This window comes from Poecilia reticulata, linkage group LG4 (genome assembly GCF_000633615.1).
Source record: "Poecilia reticulata strain Guanapo linkage group LG4, Guppy_female_1.0+MT, whole genome shotgun sequence".
NCBI lineage: Eukaryota > Metazoa > Chordata > Actinopteri > Cyprinodontiformes > Poeciliidae > Poecilia > Poecilia reticulata.
This window is the reverse complement of record NC_024334.1, coordinates 8,394,092-8,413,838: the sequence shown is the minus strand read 5'-3', so window position 1 is coordinate 8,413,838 and position 19,747 is coordinate 8,394,092. Positions and strand designations below refer to the sequence as shown.

Here is a 19,747-nt window from a genome sequence, read left to right as displayed (position 1 = left end):
GCTTAGTTCCTATATGTCAATCTGGAGCTTCTCCACCATGGCATTAATGTAAGCTGGGAAATCCAGCTGACCTTTGGAGAGATCAGTGCTCCATTTCTGACAACATAACATCCAACAACAGTTCCTCCTTACTGAATACAGTCACGCACTCTGGGGCTTTGCCCTACAAAAACCTTTTGACACATATTCTGTGGGAGTATGCATCAGTGTCCTACTTTCTTAGGATTTCTTTTGTCACTTTGCTGAGGGGAGAAGTGCAGTTTAGAAAAATGTTTGTGTTAAATGTCTGCTTAACAGATTAGGAGGGTAGAGGATGGTGAATTAAAAAGATTTTTTGATAGGAGTTGAATGTACCGGTATTTATTTTTCTTCAAAATTTCAGAAAACTTTTTGTACAGGTTCATGAAAATAGCTCAAACTTCTAAATTGTGATTTTATTTAGTTCGGTTCCACGACTAGAGCTGTCTAAACAGAAATCTAACAGAAACATGGCTAAAGCAGAAAACAATTTTAAATAACCAAAACTAATTGATTTCTYGCAGAGTTATGCAAAATACTTGAAGAAATCAATGTTTTAGTTTTATTTTATCAAATAAATTTCACATTTATTGTTGCTACACTACTGAGTCTTGTGAAAGGTTTGCCTCCTGAGTAGAATTAGTGGGRAAAAAAACTGCTTTAGTTTATTAAGATCTAAAAAATACTATTCTTTTACTAGAATCTCAAGATCAAATATGCTTCTTGGAAAGAGACATGGTGACACAACTAGTTTACTTCAGCAAGCATAAGCTTTTGTTTTTTTCTTTTTTATAAATGGACCCATCATAGGCCCCACTCTGAGCTGACTCTGGTCAGTGGCTACACGTAAATCAAGTCAGCAATATCACAGAGCTTCAGAATAGTCATTATGTGGGTTGGACAACCACCCTTTTAAAAGGCTTGCCCCTATTGTGTCTGCCTTTTCAATTTAGTTAGATTTGAAGCGTCACCTAGTGGAGAAACTACCCACCACTGAAACCAAATGAGGTATTCTACTTCTGATACCTTCCCAAAATGATAAATATGCACCACACAAAGGTGGTCTTGGTGTTTTTAACTGAAATCACAAAATTGAGCTGAAACAGGTGGTCTACTCTTACACAAGTCAGCTGCCTCACACCTGAGGCTGTCTTGCTTGGCGAGTTGGCAGCATAACAATGTTGGGTTGTCTGCAACAGCCTAACCAAAGTATATTTCAGTGCTATAGATGCAATGGATAATGTAGTGTGTAGCTGCCTTTCTTTGCACACGTTCCTGCATTGGTCATATGATAGCTCACCTTCTCATTTGCCAATACTCAATCACCAATCCCAGCTTTTCATTGTCCAAGCCACCTGCTGGCTTTTGGAAAGTATGTCGCCCCTGGCAGCACTTATATATGGGTCTTATTGAGTTTGCCTTCTCAGTGAAATGATAATCTGAATTATATTCTTCTTTGTGCCATATTCAGTGTCAAAGTAAGAAGCATTATCTGAGGTGGATAAATGAGACTCAGTGAAGTGAACCCATTCTGTCTTCTTTCTGTGACGCATGACGTCTACTTTCATCCCCTACTTTCTTTTTAAGATCGTGCGTGCCTGTCTTTCTCTTATTTTGATCAATGGGGATTAGCTTTAGTAGTGCATGTTAGTCAGAGAGGGAGAGGGGGATCGAGGATTTGATGGAGAGTTGGTTAATCCGAAGTACATGACAGTCTGTGATGTTGCGACGTGCTCAAAACAAACCAGTGATGAATGTCGTCCTTTAAGGATAGAATAGCTGGGAAATGTTGCACTTTACTTGGAATATAAGAAACAAATAGTTGCTTAAAAGTAGACCTGCCACAATAGCTAATTTTTTTTGGATGATAAATTGTCCAACAATTATTGCGATAAACCATTTTCACATAATATATGACGTTATATTAAGAGTTTGCCCTATCAAAGAGTAATAAACTTTAATTTTGTACAGAACACAACATTGGAACTGGAAGACATTTTAAATATGTAAAATAAAACATAACAATCAAAAACGACAAATTAATAGGAAATGAAAATCACACAAACTAATATAAATAAAATAGATTATAAAGTCTGTCAGCAACACAGCCCTTCAAAATTAAGAATCATATTTGAAATGATCAAGCTCAATTTAATTTATCAAGTGATTGATTAACTGCTTATTGCAACAGGCTTAGCTAACCCCTGTTTTTTCCAATGAAATTGGTTAAAAAGTACAATTCTATACATTTTGTGGCTTGATTTGCTCAAACAAAATTAAACTAAGGTAATTCACATCATACAAAACAATTCTTATTTCTATATTAATTAGTCCTCAGATCAKACCTTAGCTGCTGTCAGTTTGGATGGTAGCAGCTGTTAAATGGCCAACACATGACCCATTAAAGCCACTGTTGGCACACACGGCCATGATGTTTATGGAGGTCCCAATCTGATGGTTTTTGCAGAAATGCTCAAAAGTACAGAAACTGTAGTCAAGAAAACACTCTGGGTTCAAGTTCACCTGTAATTTGCATCACTTAGTTTATAGTTTCTCCCAAAATGTTGGACTTTGTATATAAGCAGGGAAAAGGCAGAGAAAAGCAAGAGAGAGAGCTGCCTAATTCTGAAACTCAAAAGGACAGAGTGAAACCTTTAAGTTAATATTACCCTGTGGAGATCTTGGAGAGCCAGCTGCATTTTAATGGGGATTAATACCCAGGCTCTGTCAGCACATTATTCACCTTTTTATCAGCTCCAACAAGCACGAGGGCAGCAAGAGCGTGGAGTCTCTCTCTCCCACTTTTGCTTTGTAGGGAGGGACAGAGGCTGAAACAATGTGGTAAAAATGAAGGATGAAATGGGCGCCGATTATACTGTCAGTCACTTTAAAGTTTAACTGGTGGGAGGCTTAGATGGAGCCCCTCCTCTGAAGTAGAGGCGAGTATAGACTATAAAGAATGGGAGCGTTGTCAACGGGGGAAAAAGTTCTTTCTTTCGATTATGCACAGACCGTCTGAGGCCGTCTAAGAACATAAACGAGCCTTTGTTTTAGAGGGCGAGCGCGGGTTTTAAACCTCCAAAATGTCAGTTGGATTATGATCTCAAGACAGTATGTGCCATTAAGGAGATGGATTTATCTTACAAAAAACAGGCAACATCAGAAGTTGAGGCAGCTAAACAATTTCTGGTTTGCTTATTAAAAGATTAGTAAGCCTTTTTTTTTTTTTTGTATATTTGCATGTCACATAGTTTAACAGGTCTTAGAAAATACTGCCACTTCAAGGGTTTTTAGTTGGGACCTTCGGGACTTAGGGTCAGCAGTTTTAGTACAGCAATAGAAAAAAGTTATATTATTTAGGATTAATTATTTTGCATAAAGAATAGAAAGTAGCCAGGACATTGCTAAAAGAACATGTCCTCTTTCTATAAAGGGAACTTATTATGCACAATTTATATTTTGCAGGTTTATGTGCTTCAAGTTTGGTTTCAGCTGCTTCTAAGAACAGCCCTAGCACTTAAAAAAAAAAACAACAAAAAACCAGCCATTTTTTTGGCACGTTTGCCTGGTTTTATTCCTGCATTTCTGTTGGTTATGAAGAAGGCTCTTCTTGCTTTTCAAAGATGGACGGTTATATAATTGCATATCTGCAACAATTTCATGTGCGATTGTAAAAGCTGAGTTAGAGGGCGTGGTCATCAGCAACTTATTTGGATTTAAAGTGACGAGACTTTAAATCCAAATAGCTCAATATGAAAGGGWTTTAAAATGGGCAAAACTGACTAGATTAATGTCTCTTTATCTAAGAATATTTTTGTGCTAAAAGGGTAAGGCTATGTTTTGTATAGCACATAGACCTATCCTAACCTGTTCCAGGAAGCATAATAGGTCACCTTTAATATTCTCCTGTAAAATTGTTACCCTGCATTCATTTTATACCACAGATCTCCRGGCAAAGATTTTCCTCTTTGTTTGGCTTGAGTAGCATCACAGTTTTGAGGTGCGGAACCTGGTTTTAGTTTAATGCTACAGAACATCAGATTTCTCCTGAAATCCATCTTGAATTCTCAAAATCGATGCATTTACATGGTCTWTGGTAATGCGATTATAACGCACTCAAGGCAGCAAATTAATTTGTTTCCRTGTCACTAGGGGAAACTGGATTTCCCTTTCCAGGTTATGGGATTATAACAGTAATGTGATAAACGCTGCTATTTTTCACATGCTGAAAGCTCTTTAATTGTGGGTGTCAAAATACATTTGGATTATCTAAGTGTTTGTTTTTAAATCTATGTGAATTTTGTGAATCAGACTTTTTCTTTTAACACAAACACCATGCCTGATTTATTTAAGATGTTTTGTCTGTTGTTTTGGTTAAGGCCGACTACGGTTAAGAAAAATCAGGAACCCAACAGTGATATTGTAGAAATCGAACGAAGAATCCAGCATCCTCTGTTTTCTGCTGGACTATCAATACCCTTAATGTTTTGGCTGTTCATTACCATAGATGYCATATTAACTCTGAGSTTTTAATAATTTATTCAAGCAGTTTCCATATTGGAGTAATGTTAAAGACACAGCTTCAATTACATGGGCTGATATCCGCTAATATCATTGTAATGACTGATAACRGATGTTTACCAGTATTGTACATATTTCCCCACACTTTCAGCAATGTGAAAAAGCGACCACTCCGCTGACATTGCTTCTCTGCTTCAGTTCAGCACTTTGCAATCTTGTGCGTCACTGTGACATGACCAAACAAAGAACCACATGCACAAACTCACCTAGAAACACGGCAAGAAACGGCAACATCAATTGTTAATATCAGCCTAGTTTCGCTTTTTGGACTGATGCGGATGTTAATACTACTATCATGCAACCCTACTTTGATTTGTTGCAGATTTTCTCTTGCAGGCTCAAACATATACTTTCACTCCCATTAATCTGTAGCTAATTGTACCTTAGCAGGTTACAGAGAAATTGCACACTTTTAGTTGCCATCAATAAGCTTTTGGTGGGAGCTTTGACCCCTCTCTTTGGCTAAAATTGGCAGAGTTCATTTAAAATTAGTTGGCTTCTTGGCAGGGACATGAAAAATATAATGCCTGCTGCATCCATTCCAAAACCAGTATTGATGTGTTTTTAGGATCATTGTCATCCTTTAAACCCAATTTTCCACTGTTRGTTGAAAGAAAATAGCTTAGGATGTTTACGGACACCACAAAACCCAGTCAGGCCCAGGTCTGTCACACACTGGTAGATGCCTGAACATCAGTTTTACTGCTCATGGCCATCAACCTAATCTGACCARCCAGGATGCATGTTAGTAGCAGATCTAAACATTGTTTCCTTCACCTTATTGAAGTGCTCTCTGTCAATCCTTTCAGGTTTCTTCCCTGGCAGCTCCCAAGGCTGCGACGCCTTYCTCCGGCACAAGATGACACTGATATCTCCATCCATCCTGAAGAAATACGGCATTCCCTTTGACAGGGTGAGTGGCGCATACACGACATAAGCTGACATTTTATTGATCAGCATGATCAATTTGTTATCTAGAAGCATTTGTGGCTTTACTCAGCCAGTAAGTTGCGTCAAAAGACAKSCACTTAAAGACGTATTGATTGGCAGCCTCTATTTATGGTCATTAATTCATTTTTGGCCTGGCTCTAGTGGTTGGCACAAGAGAATTAATTAAGTTTGAAATATCAAAATTAAGAGAGTGTCAGTAAAGTTATCTTTTCTCACTCGCTGTCCCTTTCCTGGGTCATCCATAAATTACAGAGGAGGTTGGGCTTGTTTCAAATGACTCAGCGTTGACGCAGCCATGAGTAAAGATCGTCATCGGTGCCTGTCACAGAAAATGAATTGCCATCTTTTCACCTTTCTGTCGCAGCACAAACCTCCACAGTGCAAAAATTAATGAGAAACTGAAGGTGGGGCTTAGGGCAGACTTCCAAAGTTCCCCACAGCCAGCATAAGACCCCCTCCACTTAACTTCTCCCAGCACTCCCCCCTCAGGACGTCATTATCACAGTGAACATGTTGCGTTCTGCACACCTACCGGTGAACTTTTCCCCGATTCATGTGTAAAAATAAAACTCTCCTCTGTTCTTGCCGGAGTGAAGAGGGATTTGTTGGTTTGATATGTGAACCATTACTGTTGGCTGAGGAAGTTAATGTCTCGCTTTCAGCCTCCCTACCCATTTCTCCCCTCATGCCTGTACTTCCGTTTGGCTTGATGTGTCTCTTGATTGCAGGCAGGCAAGTTTCTCAAAGACGACGGGATTCGCAGTTGCACATGCAGGGCTTAGGTTTCAGGGCAAAATGCAAAGAAAGAATGAAATTAAGGTGTTCGCATATTCTTAAGAAATGTCAGAGTAACATGGAACCTGTAGGAAGATGTTAAATTCTGGGAGATGCAGCTAAGTTCGACTGGAGGAAGAAATGTTTTTCAGGAGCCAAACTCCTTAATTGCCTCTAAAACTTTGACTGTTTTTGCCTGAGATTGATGGGTAATAATCAAATGTTTTACACTTTTTGGTTATCTAAAAAGTTTTAACCTTAAATTTTAACTGTTATCATTTATGGATTAAATAGTAATACACTAGCCAGTAACAAAAATGGCCCAATTTTCTACTGATTTACCCAGCGAATGATAGATCAACTGCTCAAAAACTCATGCTTTCCATACCTTTTAAATGCATAAAATTTAAATATTCCACTTTTTCTTTTTTTTTTATATCCACAGAAAACCCTTTACTGAATGCATTTTTATAGTTTCGTACATATCAGATAAAGAGTAGGAGTATATGTTTCAATGGAGAAATTGTAATGGTCCATCATTTGGTTAAAAAGTACCTCTTCTATAAGGAACTGGGAACACTTTGTAAAAAAAWTTTTAGCTACCAGTTATTTTGTTTCAACAGTTGTAACAAATAGATTTAACAGTTGGACAGTAAAGGTCTGATCACTATAAGTGGACATAGTTGGCCTATCCAAGAATTTATTTGACTTCTACATTTGAACTGCATTTCGTTTCTTGTTTGTATTTTGTATCTCAACAGATAACTCAGAATGAAGGGGAGTTTATGGTTACATTTCCATATGGCTACCATGCTGGCTTCAACCACGGCTTCAACTGTGCTGAGTCCACAAACTTTGCAACTCTACGTTGGGTCGACTATGGAAAGAACGCCACACTGGTAAGATGAGACAGACCAGATATTTACTCTTTGAAGTTATGTTCAAAGTGTCTTTGTTCATGGGAGGTTTTGTGTTTTCAGAGTTTTGATGACAGTCATGTAATTGAAATTAAGACTGACATATTTAARGAATAGGTTGACCCTTTGAATGTTCATGTCTTAATCATAACATTGTCTYTAGATGAATGAAGACTTGAAATAAAATCGATTTTGATGTGATTCAGCAGCTTTCCTTCTCCTTAAGRGATAGAGACATAGATTACATCGATATATAAAAGTAGCGTCTAGTTCTCTGCTGCACACCATCTGTTCTTGACACCGACTGTACACTTGAATCCTTGCGCTGACGCAAACTGCCTCTTTGCCTGTGGGCTGTTGAGCATGAAATTGACAGGGCATGGGTAGGTTTGTGAAAGGGAGTCCAACTACAATGTCCTGTGGAATAAAGTCCCTCTGCACTCATCTCTTTTCTATATATTTCATTTTGCTCTTCACTCCTTCCTCTCTTTYTCTTTGGATGTGTGTGTGTTTTTCCTCGCTGTCTTTCTCTCTACTTGGCTGCATGTCAGATTTATGAGGTGCCAGTTTGCAGAAGTACATCTCCCTCCCTTCCTACTTCTTCTCATTTCCAGCCTTCCTACTTTACCCATGTGACCGCTTGTAATTTAAGAACCAGTAGCCCAGGCTCCAGTGCTCAGGGGAGCATCTCCAGCTCACTTTGTCAGTTTGATCAAGAAGAGGGGTCTTTTCTGCTCTGCTAAACTAGGCTTACAAATTTACAGTGCAGCACATGGAGCCAGAGAAATGTTGAAATGCAGCCTGAGCAAAAGTCTCCCAGAAAGTTCAGTGTATTTCCATCCTTAGAAAAGTTAGTATCAATATTCTCATTGAGGTTCTTGTTGACAAAATAGAATATTATGAGTAAATGGCTTTGACTACAGCAGGAAATATATACACAGMGCTCAGTTGTTTTAAACGTGCTATATAAATAAACTTGAACTTTTAATAAATGTTAGATTCTTAGATGTACGGAGCTGTGTTCAGTTCGCCCACGCTACTGAGTAGTAAAAACTGAGCCTCTCATTCTCCGTTTCTCTGAATGCCTCCACCGTTTTCTCTTTGATTCAGCCAGTCATCCAACAACTTGTTTGGCTGTCTTGGCCCCTCACTCTTTTATTTATTTATTTCTTAAAACTGAGCCCTATTCTGTCAGCAGTGAACAGGACAGTGAGCGATGGGTCGCGGTATGAAATTTGTCACCGTTTTGGGTCTGCCAGCAAACCACAGAGAAGGGAAAAATGGGGAGCCAGGCCGTGCTTCATGTCCCGCTCTTATTAAATACAGCCTCCTCAACTGCTGATCCATCTGCTTGACTTACTGAGAGAAGACACACACACACACCTGCGGTCAAAGCGGGAATGCTGTCAGCAGTTTTCGCATGCTGCGTTTGCATGTACCTCTGTTCTTTAGGAGACAGTGCAGTTTTAATTAACTGTCCTCTCAACCTTCCAATCTGCACATTAGCCACCAACTATTTTATTTATTTATTTATTTTTTGGGGGGAGGGGAATTGACAATTATTTCACTGCTTGTCAGATCAACATGAATGTTTAGGTATAAATGGCACAAAAATAGCTTCTGTGGTTTCACCATAGTTTAAAAAAGCTTATCCAAAACTTTAAAATGTTCCTTATGTGCACAAGTTGCATAAGGAACAAAGRYGAATAGCCTTACATAAGTAGTGACTGTAGGTTTTATAAACTGTGGAAGTTCATTAGTGAGATTGGTTGACAGCAGCAAAGCACGGCTAGTTAAAATAATCCTCAAGATTATGGCGGTCGTCTGTCACATGCTGCCGAGTATAAACACTTTGTCTTCTGAGTTGGCTGGATTTTAGTGAAAGCCTCTTTTCTGTTCATTTGGTGCTCGGTCACCGTTTGCTGCCGCTCCTCAAAGAAGTCATGGTAATTATTTTTCTTTCCTGTCTGAGAGAGGAGCTCAAATCATTCTCCAGAAGAAATTGCTGGCCTTTTTCCTTTGGAGAGTGAACCTCAGTTTATTAGCGAGTTTAGTTGCGAAGTTATATTGGTCTGACAAGAATTTTCTTTTTCTCTCTTTCAGTTTTTCTTGAGATATGTTTTCAAAAACATTCATACAACTTGAAGTTTTCTCCTTGAACATGTTTGTCAGATTACAACCACAAACTTCAAAGTATTTTATTAGGATTTTTTTGTGATAAACCAACAAAACGTACTTAATAGTAGTGAAGTGAAATAAAAATGACACGTTGGTTTTGAAAGGATTTTTCAAGATAAAAAATATGGCATTCAGATGTGCCTTAACACCACGAGTGGGTGTTTTTATTTTCTTTCTAAACTACCTTTCAGCAATTACAGCTGCAACTTTGGGTGTATATTTGTATTCARTCAAGTGGATCCAGGTCTGGACTTTGATTAGACCATTTTGACAGGTGTTGCTCTAAAACATTCTACGAGTGCCATCCTCCTGTTCGAAAATGAACTTCAGCCTTTAACAAGTCTTCTTCCAGGATTACCCTATATATAGCTCCATCCGTCTCCCCGTGAATTCTGGCCTGCTTACTTAGGTATCCTCACATCATCTACCCCCTGCACTGAGCTCCGACTCACCTGAAGAAGCCTGGAAGCTCTGTGAGGATCTTGTCATTGTATTTCTCCAGTGCTTTTAATTCCATCCAACTGGTACTTCTGAGGGACAAGCTGGAGCTGTCAGAAGTGAACCACCACATGTGCCAGTGGAACTGGACTACATCACCCTACATCACGTCAGAGACACAGTCCTGTGAGGACAGGACTGTGTCTCTGACAGGCTGGTCTGCACTACAGGGTTCTCCCAGGGAATTGTAGTGGCCTGGTTCCTCTTCACCTTCTGCACTGCAGGCTCCCCATTCTGCCATCTGCAAAATTCTCAGATATCTGTCGTAGTCGGCCTCATGCCAGGCAAGGATGACTGGTGGAGTAGTGTGAGCAGAACTATAGTTCCTTGAGGAAAACCAAGGAACTGGTGGTGGATTTCCACCAGACTGATGAACATCTAGGGAGCTGACATTGAGATAATAGACTCTTACCACAGATTTACACTRCATGCTTCTCCACTTGGCTGCCCACTTCGCCAGCAGATCGGAGATGTTTAAAACCACCCTGATTTACACTGCATGGACCTCTGCTATCCTGTGAACCCGAGGTGCTCAGAGGGGCATACATGGGAAATGAGAGATTGTACTGTAAAGCCAGTGATTAAAAAGGATGAGTGGTATCATATGAAATACTGTAGTTCTCAACTTCCAAAATTATTCTTTTGCATACATCGCTGTCACTCCGTCTGCCTTGACCAATGCACTACTCCTACTTGAGAAAGAAAACTTGATTTTTGAATTAAATCCGCATGTTGTATGTATACATCATCATAAATGATGCAAGCTGACGGCACATATCAATAAATATATCTATATAATATTGCTAGTAWTTTGTGAAAATGTATTCTGTTGTACTCGTGTATTTTTCTGTTGGAGTGGTGGGATCTTTAAAGATTATAAAATGTAGAACCATTGGAGTAAATCAAGGCAACTTGAAAATGCATGTCACTTTTTATACTTGTAAAAGCATTTACAACTTTCTACTATTTCACTGCTCCACTTTGTGTTGGTCATAATACACAATAAAATACATAGATGCTTATTGTAGTATGACGTATGGGGAAAAAAATCAAGACCTGTGAATACTTTTTCAGTTTATTAGTATGAGATCCTCCTTTATATAATACCAAATTAGATAATCTTATTTTTGTGGCCTCAGTGGGTCACAACAGACAAATCAGAGTTTATTGCACTATCATTGAGTTCAAGGGTCCATTAAAAGGCCTCAGGCTTCCTGTTTGCTTTTGAGTAAACAATTTAGCTCCATTAGGAGTCAAGTGGCTCTGCCTTGGCACGTTTGTAATCTCAAGTCTTGGGCATCTTGAAATGTGTTTAGTACTTATCAGACAATGAAATKTATTTTTTTCAGTCCTTGAAAATACTGGCACTGGTTGTTAACTTTACATCGTTTTATAAAAATAACAACTTGCTGTACACAAAGAAAAGTAGCACATTTTGGTACACTCCTTTGAATGTTTCATGATGGCTGCAGTCAGATGCACTAACCCCTCACAGCACCTCCCCCCCCTTCCACTCCAGCGCTCTCCACCCAATACCATATTTTAATGTTTCCGCCTGTCAAGTGGTGCCAAGATGAGATGTTGGCTGGATATTGTTTTGCTGTGGCCGTTTGAGCTGTTGTGTTTTCCCATAATTGAACATAAGGCTCTGAGTACAGCTCACAGGCTGACGGGGGGCCAGAATGCAATACAGCAAGCAAAGCAAAAAAGAAAACATTTCACCCCCTCCCTCCATCTATCCTACCCTCATTTCTGTTTGTTGAATCACTGCTGTTTTTATTTCACGTCTTTCTGGACTTTTTCTTCTTTTTTGTTTTCTGCCGGTTTGGTTTTGTAATTTCTGTGCTTTTGCTACATTACACAGCTGCTGCCTTCTTCACTCAGCAGAATGATTCACAGAGTTCAATGTTGTCATTGACGGATGTGGAGACATTTTGAAGTGTGAACAGATGCGTCTGTCACGCTTTTTCTTCCCACTGAAGTACAGTGCCTTACAAACATATTCATATCTCATAAACCTTTATTCATTGTGTCATGTTGCACTCTCAGTTCTCAATATAATTAAGTAGTGGTGCATAATTGGAAGGGTAACAGAAAAGGATACAAGGTTTTCAAAAACTTTGTCATGCATTGGTATTCAGCCCCCATAACTCTGGTAGCCCTAGTTAAATTACAGTGCAAGTTTGAAGTTTGCAAACGGAGTTGATCTCAAGGTAACAAATGTTTTAAAAATAATAAAAACAACATCATGAACACCAAAAAAAAAAAAAAAAAAGCCACACAAGTGAAGGAAAAAGTTGCAGACGGGTGAAATTTTAAAGCAACATTTCTAGTTTTCAACATGTTGTTCTATCATCCCAAAATGAATAGAGTATGGCACAAGTGCAAGCCTACCAGGCCAACTGACAGGCGGGGCAAGGAGAGCATTAATCAGAAGAAACACATTGTAACTTTGAAGCAGCTGTGGAGATTTACGGCGCAGGTGGGAGAATCTGTTGACAGCACAAGCATTAGTCACGCACTAAACAGAACTGGCCTTAATGGAAGAGTGGCAAGATAAAAGCTTGAACAATCCCAGTTTGCCACACGTTATTCAAGGGATGCCGCAAATATGTGAAGGACCAGAGATGAGTTTTACCTCAGATGATACGGCATGTTTTTCTGGACACAGTTCTAGCAAAATGCATGGGAGCCCTAGAAGATAACCTGTTAGAAGGTGAAAAAGACTTGACACTTGGCAAAGTCCCAATCTATTTCGGAATCAAGGCAAAGACTGAAAATTTATGTCCAGATGCTCTCTTCCAAGTCTGACAATAAAAAAGATTGAAGTTGGTGGTTGGAATGTGGCAAAATGCAAAAGTTGAAAAGTTCAAGAGGTGTGAATACTTTTGCAAGGCACTGCATGTTGACTGATTTACCATCCTGATATTTAAAATTCCTCTTTTTAAATCCTATACGCAGTGTCTTTTTGACCTTTAAAACAATAAATTGCTCTCAGAAATCATTCTGACTATCTGTTAATTCTGTGTGATTATAGCTTGGATATTGCCTTTCTAGGCTCAAGGCAAGATGCGTCAATTGCACCATAATTAATCTGATGGAAAGAGAGAAAAGAAGAGTTCTGCATAATTTGTGCCCCAATACATTTGTAATCTTGCTGCTCTGGGATTTCAGTCAAACATCTGTAGTTTGACTGAAAACACCAGAGTGACATTTATTCACAGGTTAGGAGCTTTTTAAACATTTATTACAGAGAGTTTGCATCATTTATTACCTGCAGCATTTCTCTGCTCTGACAAAGTTCTCTCTGTACATTTTTGTTCATTTTTGTCGTTTTTCATTTTTTTTCCCCTGCAGTGTTCCTGCCGGAAGGACATGGTGAAAATCTCGATGGATGTGTTTGTTCGCTGCCTGCAACCGAGTCGCTACGAGCTATGGAAACAAGGCAAAGACATCACAGTGTTGGATCATCTGAAGGCTACAGAGTTGTCCAGTCCTGAGCTGGAGAGCTGGAGGCAGCACAGGATCGCCTACCGGCAAAACCTGCTGCAAAAGTAAGAGGACCAATATGTATCATTTATGAGACTTCATATGCATAGATCTGCTTATCATTACCCAATATTTATAATTACCTGTGTTCTCTGCACATCAGAGCAATGCACAAGATGAAGCAGGTTCGGCGCCTTAAGCTTGAGGAGGTGAAGGTGCTGGCGGAAGAGGGAATTGAGCTGAATGCAGCTGAGTATCAGCGTCAGGTGGAGGAGCGCGAGGCTCAGCGCAAACAGGAAAGGGAAGAGCGTTTAGCCAGGGAAGCCTTGTTGGCCTTGGAGGCCATGGAACGTGAGGAACAGAAGGCTGCTGAGGCCGCTGCAAAGGCAGCAGACAGTCCTGTGAAAGCAGAAGGTTAGTGGGAGCCCGCAGATGAGACCATTATATTCCAAACTAGAATTATAATAAAAAATGATTTCATTAAAACCAACAATGGTTTTAAATCCCCGACATTACCTTAAACATGTACTTTTCTTAATTGTCTTTGTTAGAGCAAGAAGTTGATATTAGGCCACCAAACTTCATGGAGGACATGGAGAAGAAGAAGCTGAAAAAGCAGAAGAGGATGTCCAACATTCAAGGGCCCATCTCTGGATTTGAAGAAGCATTTGAGCAGTTTGCTAAATCTGCCAATAGGAACGTGGATACAACGTCGATTAAGAATGAAGACATGAGCATGGAAATAAACACAGCTCAGGTAAAAACAGTCATGCATAAAACTGTAATGTCTAAATACACATATTTATTTTACATGATCTTAAATGCAGTAATTATGACTTAATTAAGATGAAATGATACACATAAGTCATTGTCCAGTGTGTTCCCTATGAAATGCAGTTTCTTGGTTTGTTTTCAAGTCTTAATGGAAAATAACCACTTACAGAAACAAAGACAAGCTCTATCATGATACTTGAAGGACTTTATTCCTAGGCAGGGTTTGCATATTTGCAATTTTAAGATAAAAAAAATTGTCCAGTTTACAGTAAAAAACTTGTTCTAGGATAAACGTGAATACAGTTTAGAAAAGGTTTTTTCCTTTTTAACTTGGACTTAAAATGCAAAACAAGAGGCACTGCTTGACTGARTAACTTCACCTGATGTAAAAATTCATGCTACAATTTTCTTTAACTTGTATATAGTTTTTCTTTTTACCCTAGATGGCTTGCTAAGCTGGAGACATAGTGATTCATGCTAGAATGAGGCTGGATATCAAGGATAGATGAAACAAGTTATCAAACAGCTTGCTATAAACATACTTTTATATGACCATCTGGTTTGCCTTATTCCACTACTGCAACAGCACTGGTAATCCAAACTGCAGATTGCTCATTACTAATTAAAAACGGTAAGGTCTTCAGTCTCCTGAAGGTCATCATCACCAACCATTCTTACCATTCTTAATTTGGTATGGAATGCTTTAGATGGTAGGTTAATTTGTTCGTTTCTGACAAAAAGCAATACACACACCTGTACATGTCCTGTTTTGGGCTGTACTTTTCATCTGACATGGTTGAGGACAAATACTAGCAGTATCAAAAATAATTGTAGACTTACTCGCTAACAAAAACATTTATTACAAGACAGGAATCCTGGAACAACCTTTGAATAGTTAGATTTAAAAAAAAAAACATCTTTTGTACACTAGTGGCCTTTATTTAGCAGCGACTTGGCAGGAAATGGAATAGAGAGAGGGGAAAGACATGCATCAAATGACCCAGGACAACTGTGTTGTTAAATTCAACAATACTGAAAACTTAAAGAATGTGTTATTATTATTACTTTAGCAGCTGACCTTCACTAAGATGAAAATGCCAAAGGAGGTGAAGAAAAGTCGGCGCCATCCTCTTAGTAAACCACCCATGCGCTCGCCTCTGTCCATCGTCAAACAAGACCCGACCACTGAGAAAGGTGCGTGATTATTTTTATTTTTTTTCATCTGTAAGGGACCATTTAAGTAAACAGATGGTTTAGAGATGAGGATGGATTGCATTTTCATCTAAATTTGAGCAGGGTGAAAATACAATGAGCTTCACATAAATCTTAACTACAGCTGCAAAAGGCAAAGTGAATACTTTTTCCAGGTCATACAAACAGTTAAACAGTTAAAAAGAAGCAGACATGTTATAAATTTATGCTACCTATAAATTGCCATTTTAAATTTGGTCTTAAAGGGATCTTATAAAAAGCTGCAATAAAATAACATTCAGGTTTTTAAAAAATTACTTATGATCTAAAACAAACATAATTTTTCGATCCCTCCTGTTATTCATTCCTGTAGCTGTTCTCTCCATCAAAGTGCTCAAAGTGAAGAGGACACCATTTTTATTTGTTTTATTGATCTGAGGAAAGAAAAACAAGCTGGACTAAAGTTCCCTGTTGGAATAAATGAAATCAAGATGGCAAGGCTTCTTTTTCCTACTCTCCCCCATTTTTTTTTCATTTTCTGACTGACACTTATTGATCCAGGGATCATGACTTCCAATTACCTGCTTTCAAAGTCACTTTAGCTTGTGTGGCCGGGGACTACACTCAGTCTGTCCTTCAGAGGGCTGGGTGGTGGGAAAGAATGAGGAGGAGGAGCACTGGTGGGAAAATAGACAACAGTTTAAGGGGAAATCTTGTGAAAAGATCTGCCTGACTTCTGTCCAGGCCTAACAAAACAAAGTGGATCAGTAGCTCAAGGGCTACGCCGAGAAATTGATTCTGACCCGGAGTGGCAAATTATTGATGCTTGTGCTGTTTGTGTTCATCACCAATTATATAAGGACTGACTACAGTGTTGCCTTCCAGCTTATTGCTGTTTCTTTCCAAGACCTCCCTCCAGATATCTTTTAAAAATGCTTTATATATATAGTTTTATTAAATGGGTCTTTGCACAGTTGGGGCTGTCAAAAATAGGTGAAACCATCCTTTTGTTTCCATGCATAATATGATTTTTTWWAAAAGTAWAMRCKYTKWRAAAAAAAAAAATGACAAAAAGCAGATACTAGCATAGTTTTATAAATGTAATTTCAAATGGTCAAATTATTCTGGCTTTCTTTTAAATAAATGCCCTTACATTAAATCAAGCTAGTTTCAATAAGAGGCATTTTTACTTATTGAATCAGACATTCTAATGCTTATATATTTTAGTTAAACAAGTTGTGATTTTTGATGATGATTTTGAAGAAATTATAAAGGTATAAGATCATGCACTTTCTTTGTGCACAYGGGACGGGGAAGCTGACATCATTATCTACCCAAGACAGTCTGGCAACAGAACTAACCAATGAAGCATTTCTTTGTGGTGGAAAACCCCATAAAACGGCATGAGGAAGGAGGAAAGTTGATTGATTGTAATCTTCAGGCAGGAAGTCAAGTAAAGATCAAAATGGACAATGAACCCTGCAGTAGAAGAAGACCCAGGTCTTTTGATCGTTAGGCTGAAAACTTTGCCTTGTGAGAAGGATTCAACCCCTGAGCTCCCAACGCTATGGCTCCACATCAGACGTCCTTCATCAGATGAGACACAAAGCTCAACAACAAAAGCAAAAAAACTTGGTCAGTGAGAAACTATATCCACTCAGAGGAAAAGAAGACTTTACGCAGCCTGTCGGCTGTCCAAGAAACTGTCAAATAATTTTTCAGAAGATMTGATCAGACTAGAGTAGGGAAGCTATTCCGTCTCTCAAAGCCTCCACTTAGAATCTTCCCGTTTCAGAGTTGGGGAAAGTCAGGTTTGATTAAATTGATATAGTTGTTTTTTGTTTGGTTTTTTGTTTTATCTGAATATTCTAGGCTACTGAATTAAGCTGTTCTGACCCTTGTGTAGCATTACTAATTAAAGAACCATATAAAGTTTTGGAGTAATTGTGGGCCTTCAATTATTTAAGTCACCTTTAATCCAAAATTTTTCAATGGTAGTAAAATTGCCTTTGTGCCCGGTTCGTAAATCTATAGAAGGTTTTTAAAGGTTGCCTTAAGCCTAAAATTTGTAAAGCAACACACTGGGGCTCCATATGAGTCATTAAATAGTACCTGGCTCAGAGTCAAGAGCAAGCTTCAAAATAGAGAGTGAACGACCGCTATSGAGTGTGSTCTGTGAATCCTAGTTAACTGTTGACTCGGTCTCATTAATTTATGAAAGGAAGAGGAGTGGAGAGCTGGTTGAGTGTTTACCTCTCAGAGTGAGAAGTTAGTTGGGAAGAAGCTCAGCGCATCAGACGACGAAAGAGTGATTTACTGAATACTACGGGTTTTCACTCATTCTTTTTGTGTCTTTGTCCATAGAGCTGTCCTCTCAAATGCCGATGGATAGCAGCATGAAGAAACAGGAACACCTATGGCGGAATCACTCCCCGAACTTTCTGGCTGAGAAGTCCTTCAATGCTGCCGTGGCCGGACTTGAACCATACTGTGCTGTCTGTTCGCTTTTCTGTTCCTACATGAAGGTAGAAACACGCACTGCTGCGTACACTTTTTTTGGAGGATGCACATGATTACTCAGAAATGTAATATCTCATTTCCTCTCCATTCAAGCCAAACAGAGATGTTATCAGTTTGACCCCTGAAGCCTCCCTACCTCGACATGGTATGTCAACTCGACCACTGGTCCCAGAGATGTGCTTCAGTGTAGGAGCAGTCAACACAGAACCACCACCCACAAATTACCACATYGGGGAAGATGGAACCAGTCTTTTGATCCAGTGTAAATGTTGCGCCATGCAAGTTCATGCCAGTAAGTACTAAGCTCATTAATAAACAATATACTAGTCAAATATAGGTATGTTAGAATACCATGAAAGGAGCTTCTTTCACCTTAACAAGCTAATGTGATTTAGGATTTAAATAAAATATTGTTTACATCTTCTAGATCCTTAATTTTTGTGCCTTAATAAATCATATAAACATTAAAACTGTAAATGTGCTAATTAAAAATTAATACTCATTGTGTAGTTTTATATATATATATATATATATATATATATATATATATATACATACATACAAAAAATAAAAAATCTCCTTCCAGTATGGAAAAAATAGGTTTCAAATGAATAATGCGAGTTTCTTGAAATGCCTGATGGACTGTGTTTGTACCAACCCAAACTAACAAACTCATAAATCACATCACTAACACATACACACAAAGTCCACAATACACACATTAASCCTCCTGGGTTCTTATTATCCCTAAACCTGAAACACACCTTCAAGGCCAGTTCGTTAGTCATCCTGGGAAGAGCTGCTGAAACAGCGCTGCTATTGATAGGAAGACATGAAGCAGAAAGAGCTCCTGTCAAAAATGCCAGTTGTGCATTCCCGCACCTTTTGTTCCTCAGTGTTCTGGGCTGAACATTCAACTAAAAATCACTTAAACATGCCCCGGTGTTGTATAGATCTGCTGATCTGTGAGCTGGTAWCCTCAAATTGGGGATTGGAGTGAGAAAATTGGACTATTTAWTAAAATGAAAAACAATTGCTTAGCGAAGAGGTTTGGTGTTCGAATGTGTAATAGAAGAGAATAGAAGGAAAGGTGGCCCTTCAGGCCGTTCTGTGTTGTACACATTCACTGATACAAAATTCAAAATATGTCATAAGGGAACTGGTTGTAATAATCTTCATCTCCTCTCTTACAGGTTGTTACGGTTTGAAGCCAGAGTCTGTCAGGAATTCCTGGACCTGCACCAGGTGTACAGCAGAGGCCTGGGTAGTGGTGAGTGGACGCTTAGCTGATGTTCACACACAGATGGAGAATAATGGCTAATTTTCTTCACTAATGTGTTAAGTCATCCTGCATGTTCAAGAATTATCCAGAGAAGTGTGGGGTGCTCTAAAAGAAACAGGGTTTTTCAGCTCAGACCTTTGATTTTAAAGAACGTATCTGTTGTTGCAGGAATGCTGCCTCTGCAACCTGCGTGGAGGAGCTTTGAAGATGACAACAGACAACAGGTGAGTGCTTGAAGACCTTTTGTTAGTTGATATATTTGAAATGTTAAACTAATCAGGAAGATGGATTTATAGCAAAAGAATCCAACATTTTGTTCTTAGAAGATCCAGGTTTTTTTTTTTTGTTTTAAAATTTCTTTCCTGTCTGACTTGATCTTCAGATGGGCCCACGTCATCTGTGCCATCGGTGTGCCAGAAGCTCGCTTTGTCAACGCTATCGACAGGGAGCCAGTGGATGTCAGCGCTGTCCCAGAAAACCGCAAGAGTTTGGTAAGTGCAGATGGAGACAAATACAAGGTCTGCATAAGTTTATTATTAAACAGGCAGAGTTCAGCTTTCTTTATATTCCCAGC

General features: G+C 38.9%; 1 protein-coding gene across 2 annotated transcripts in view; it reads left to right on the top strand.

Annotated features, from left to right (window-relative positions):
• Positions 1-19,747, top strand: part of kdm4b (lysine (K)-specific demethylase 4B) — a 52,658-nt gene that overhangs the window by 23,490 nt on the left and 9,421 nt on the right. Inside the window, exons 7-17 of one of the 2 annotated variants that reach the window (XM_008406773.2) lie at positions 5,409-5,512; positions 7,086-7,223; positions 13,275-13,471; positions 13,570-13,820; positions 13,958-14,163; positions 15,254-15,374; positions 17,736-17,896; positions 17,985-18,183; positions 19,085-19,161; positions 19,342-19,397; positions 19,556-19,664. In XM_008406773.2, coding sequence (XP_008404995.1) covers positions 5,409-5,512; positions 7,086-7,223; positions 13,275-13,471; positions 13,570-13,820; positions 13,958-14,163; positions 15,254-15,374; positions 17,736-17,896; positions 17,985-18,183; positions 19,085-19,161; positions 19,342-19,397; positions 19,556-19,664 — 1,619 coding nt within the window. Of the gene's footprint in view, positions 1-5,408; positions 5,513-7,085; positions 7,224-13,274; positions 13,472-13,569; positions 13,821-13,957; positions 14,164-15,250; positions 15,375-17,735; positions 17,897-17,984; positions 18,184-19,084; positions 19,162-19,341; positions 19,398-19,555; positions 19,665-19,747 lie in introns of both variants that reach the window. The other variant, XM_008406772.2, reaches the window with a different exon arrangement.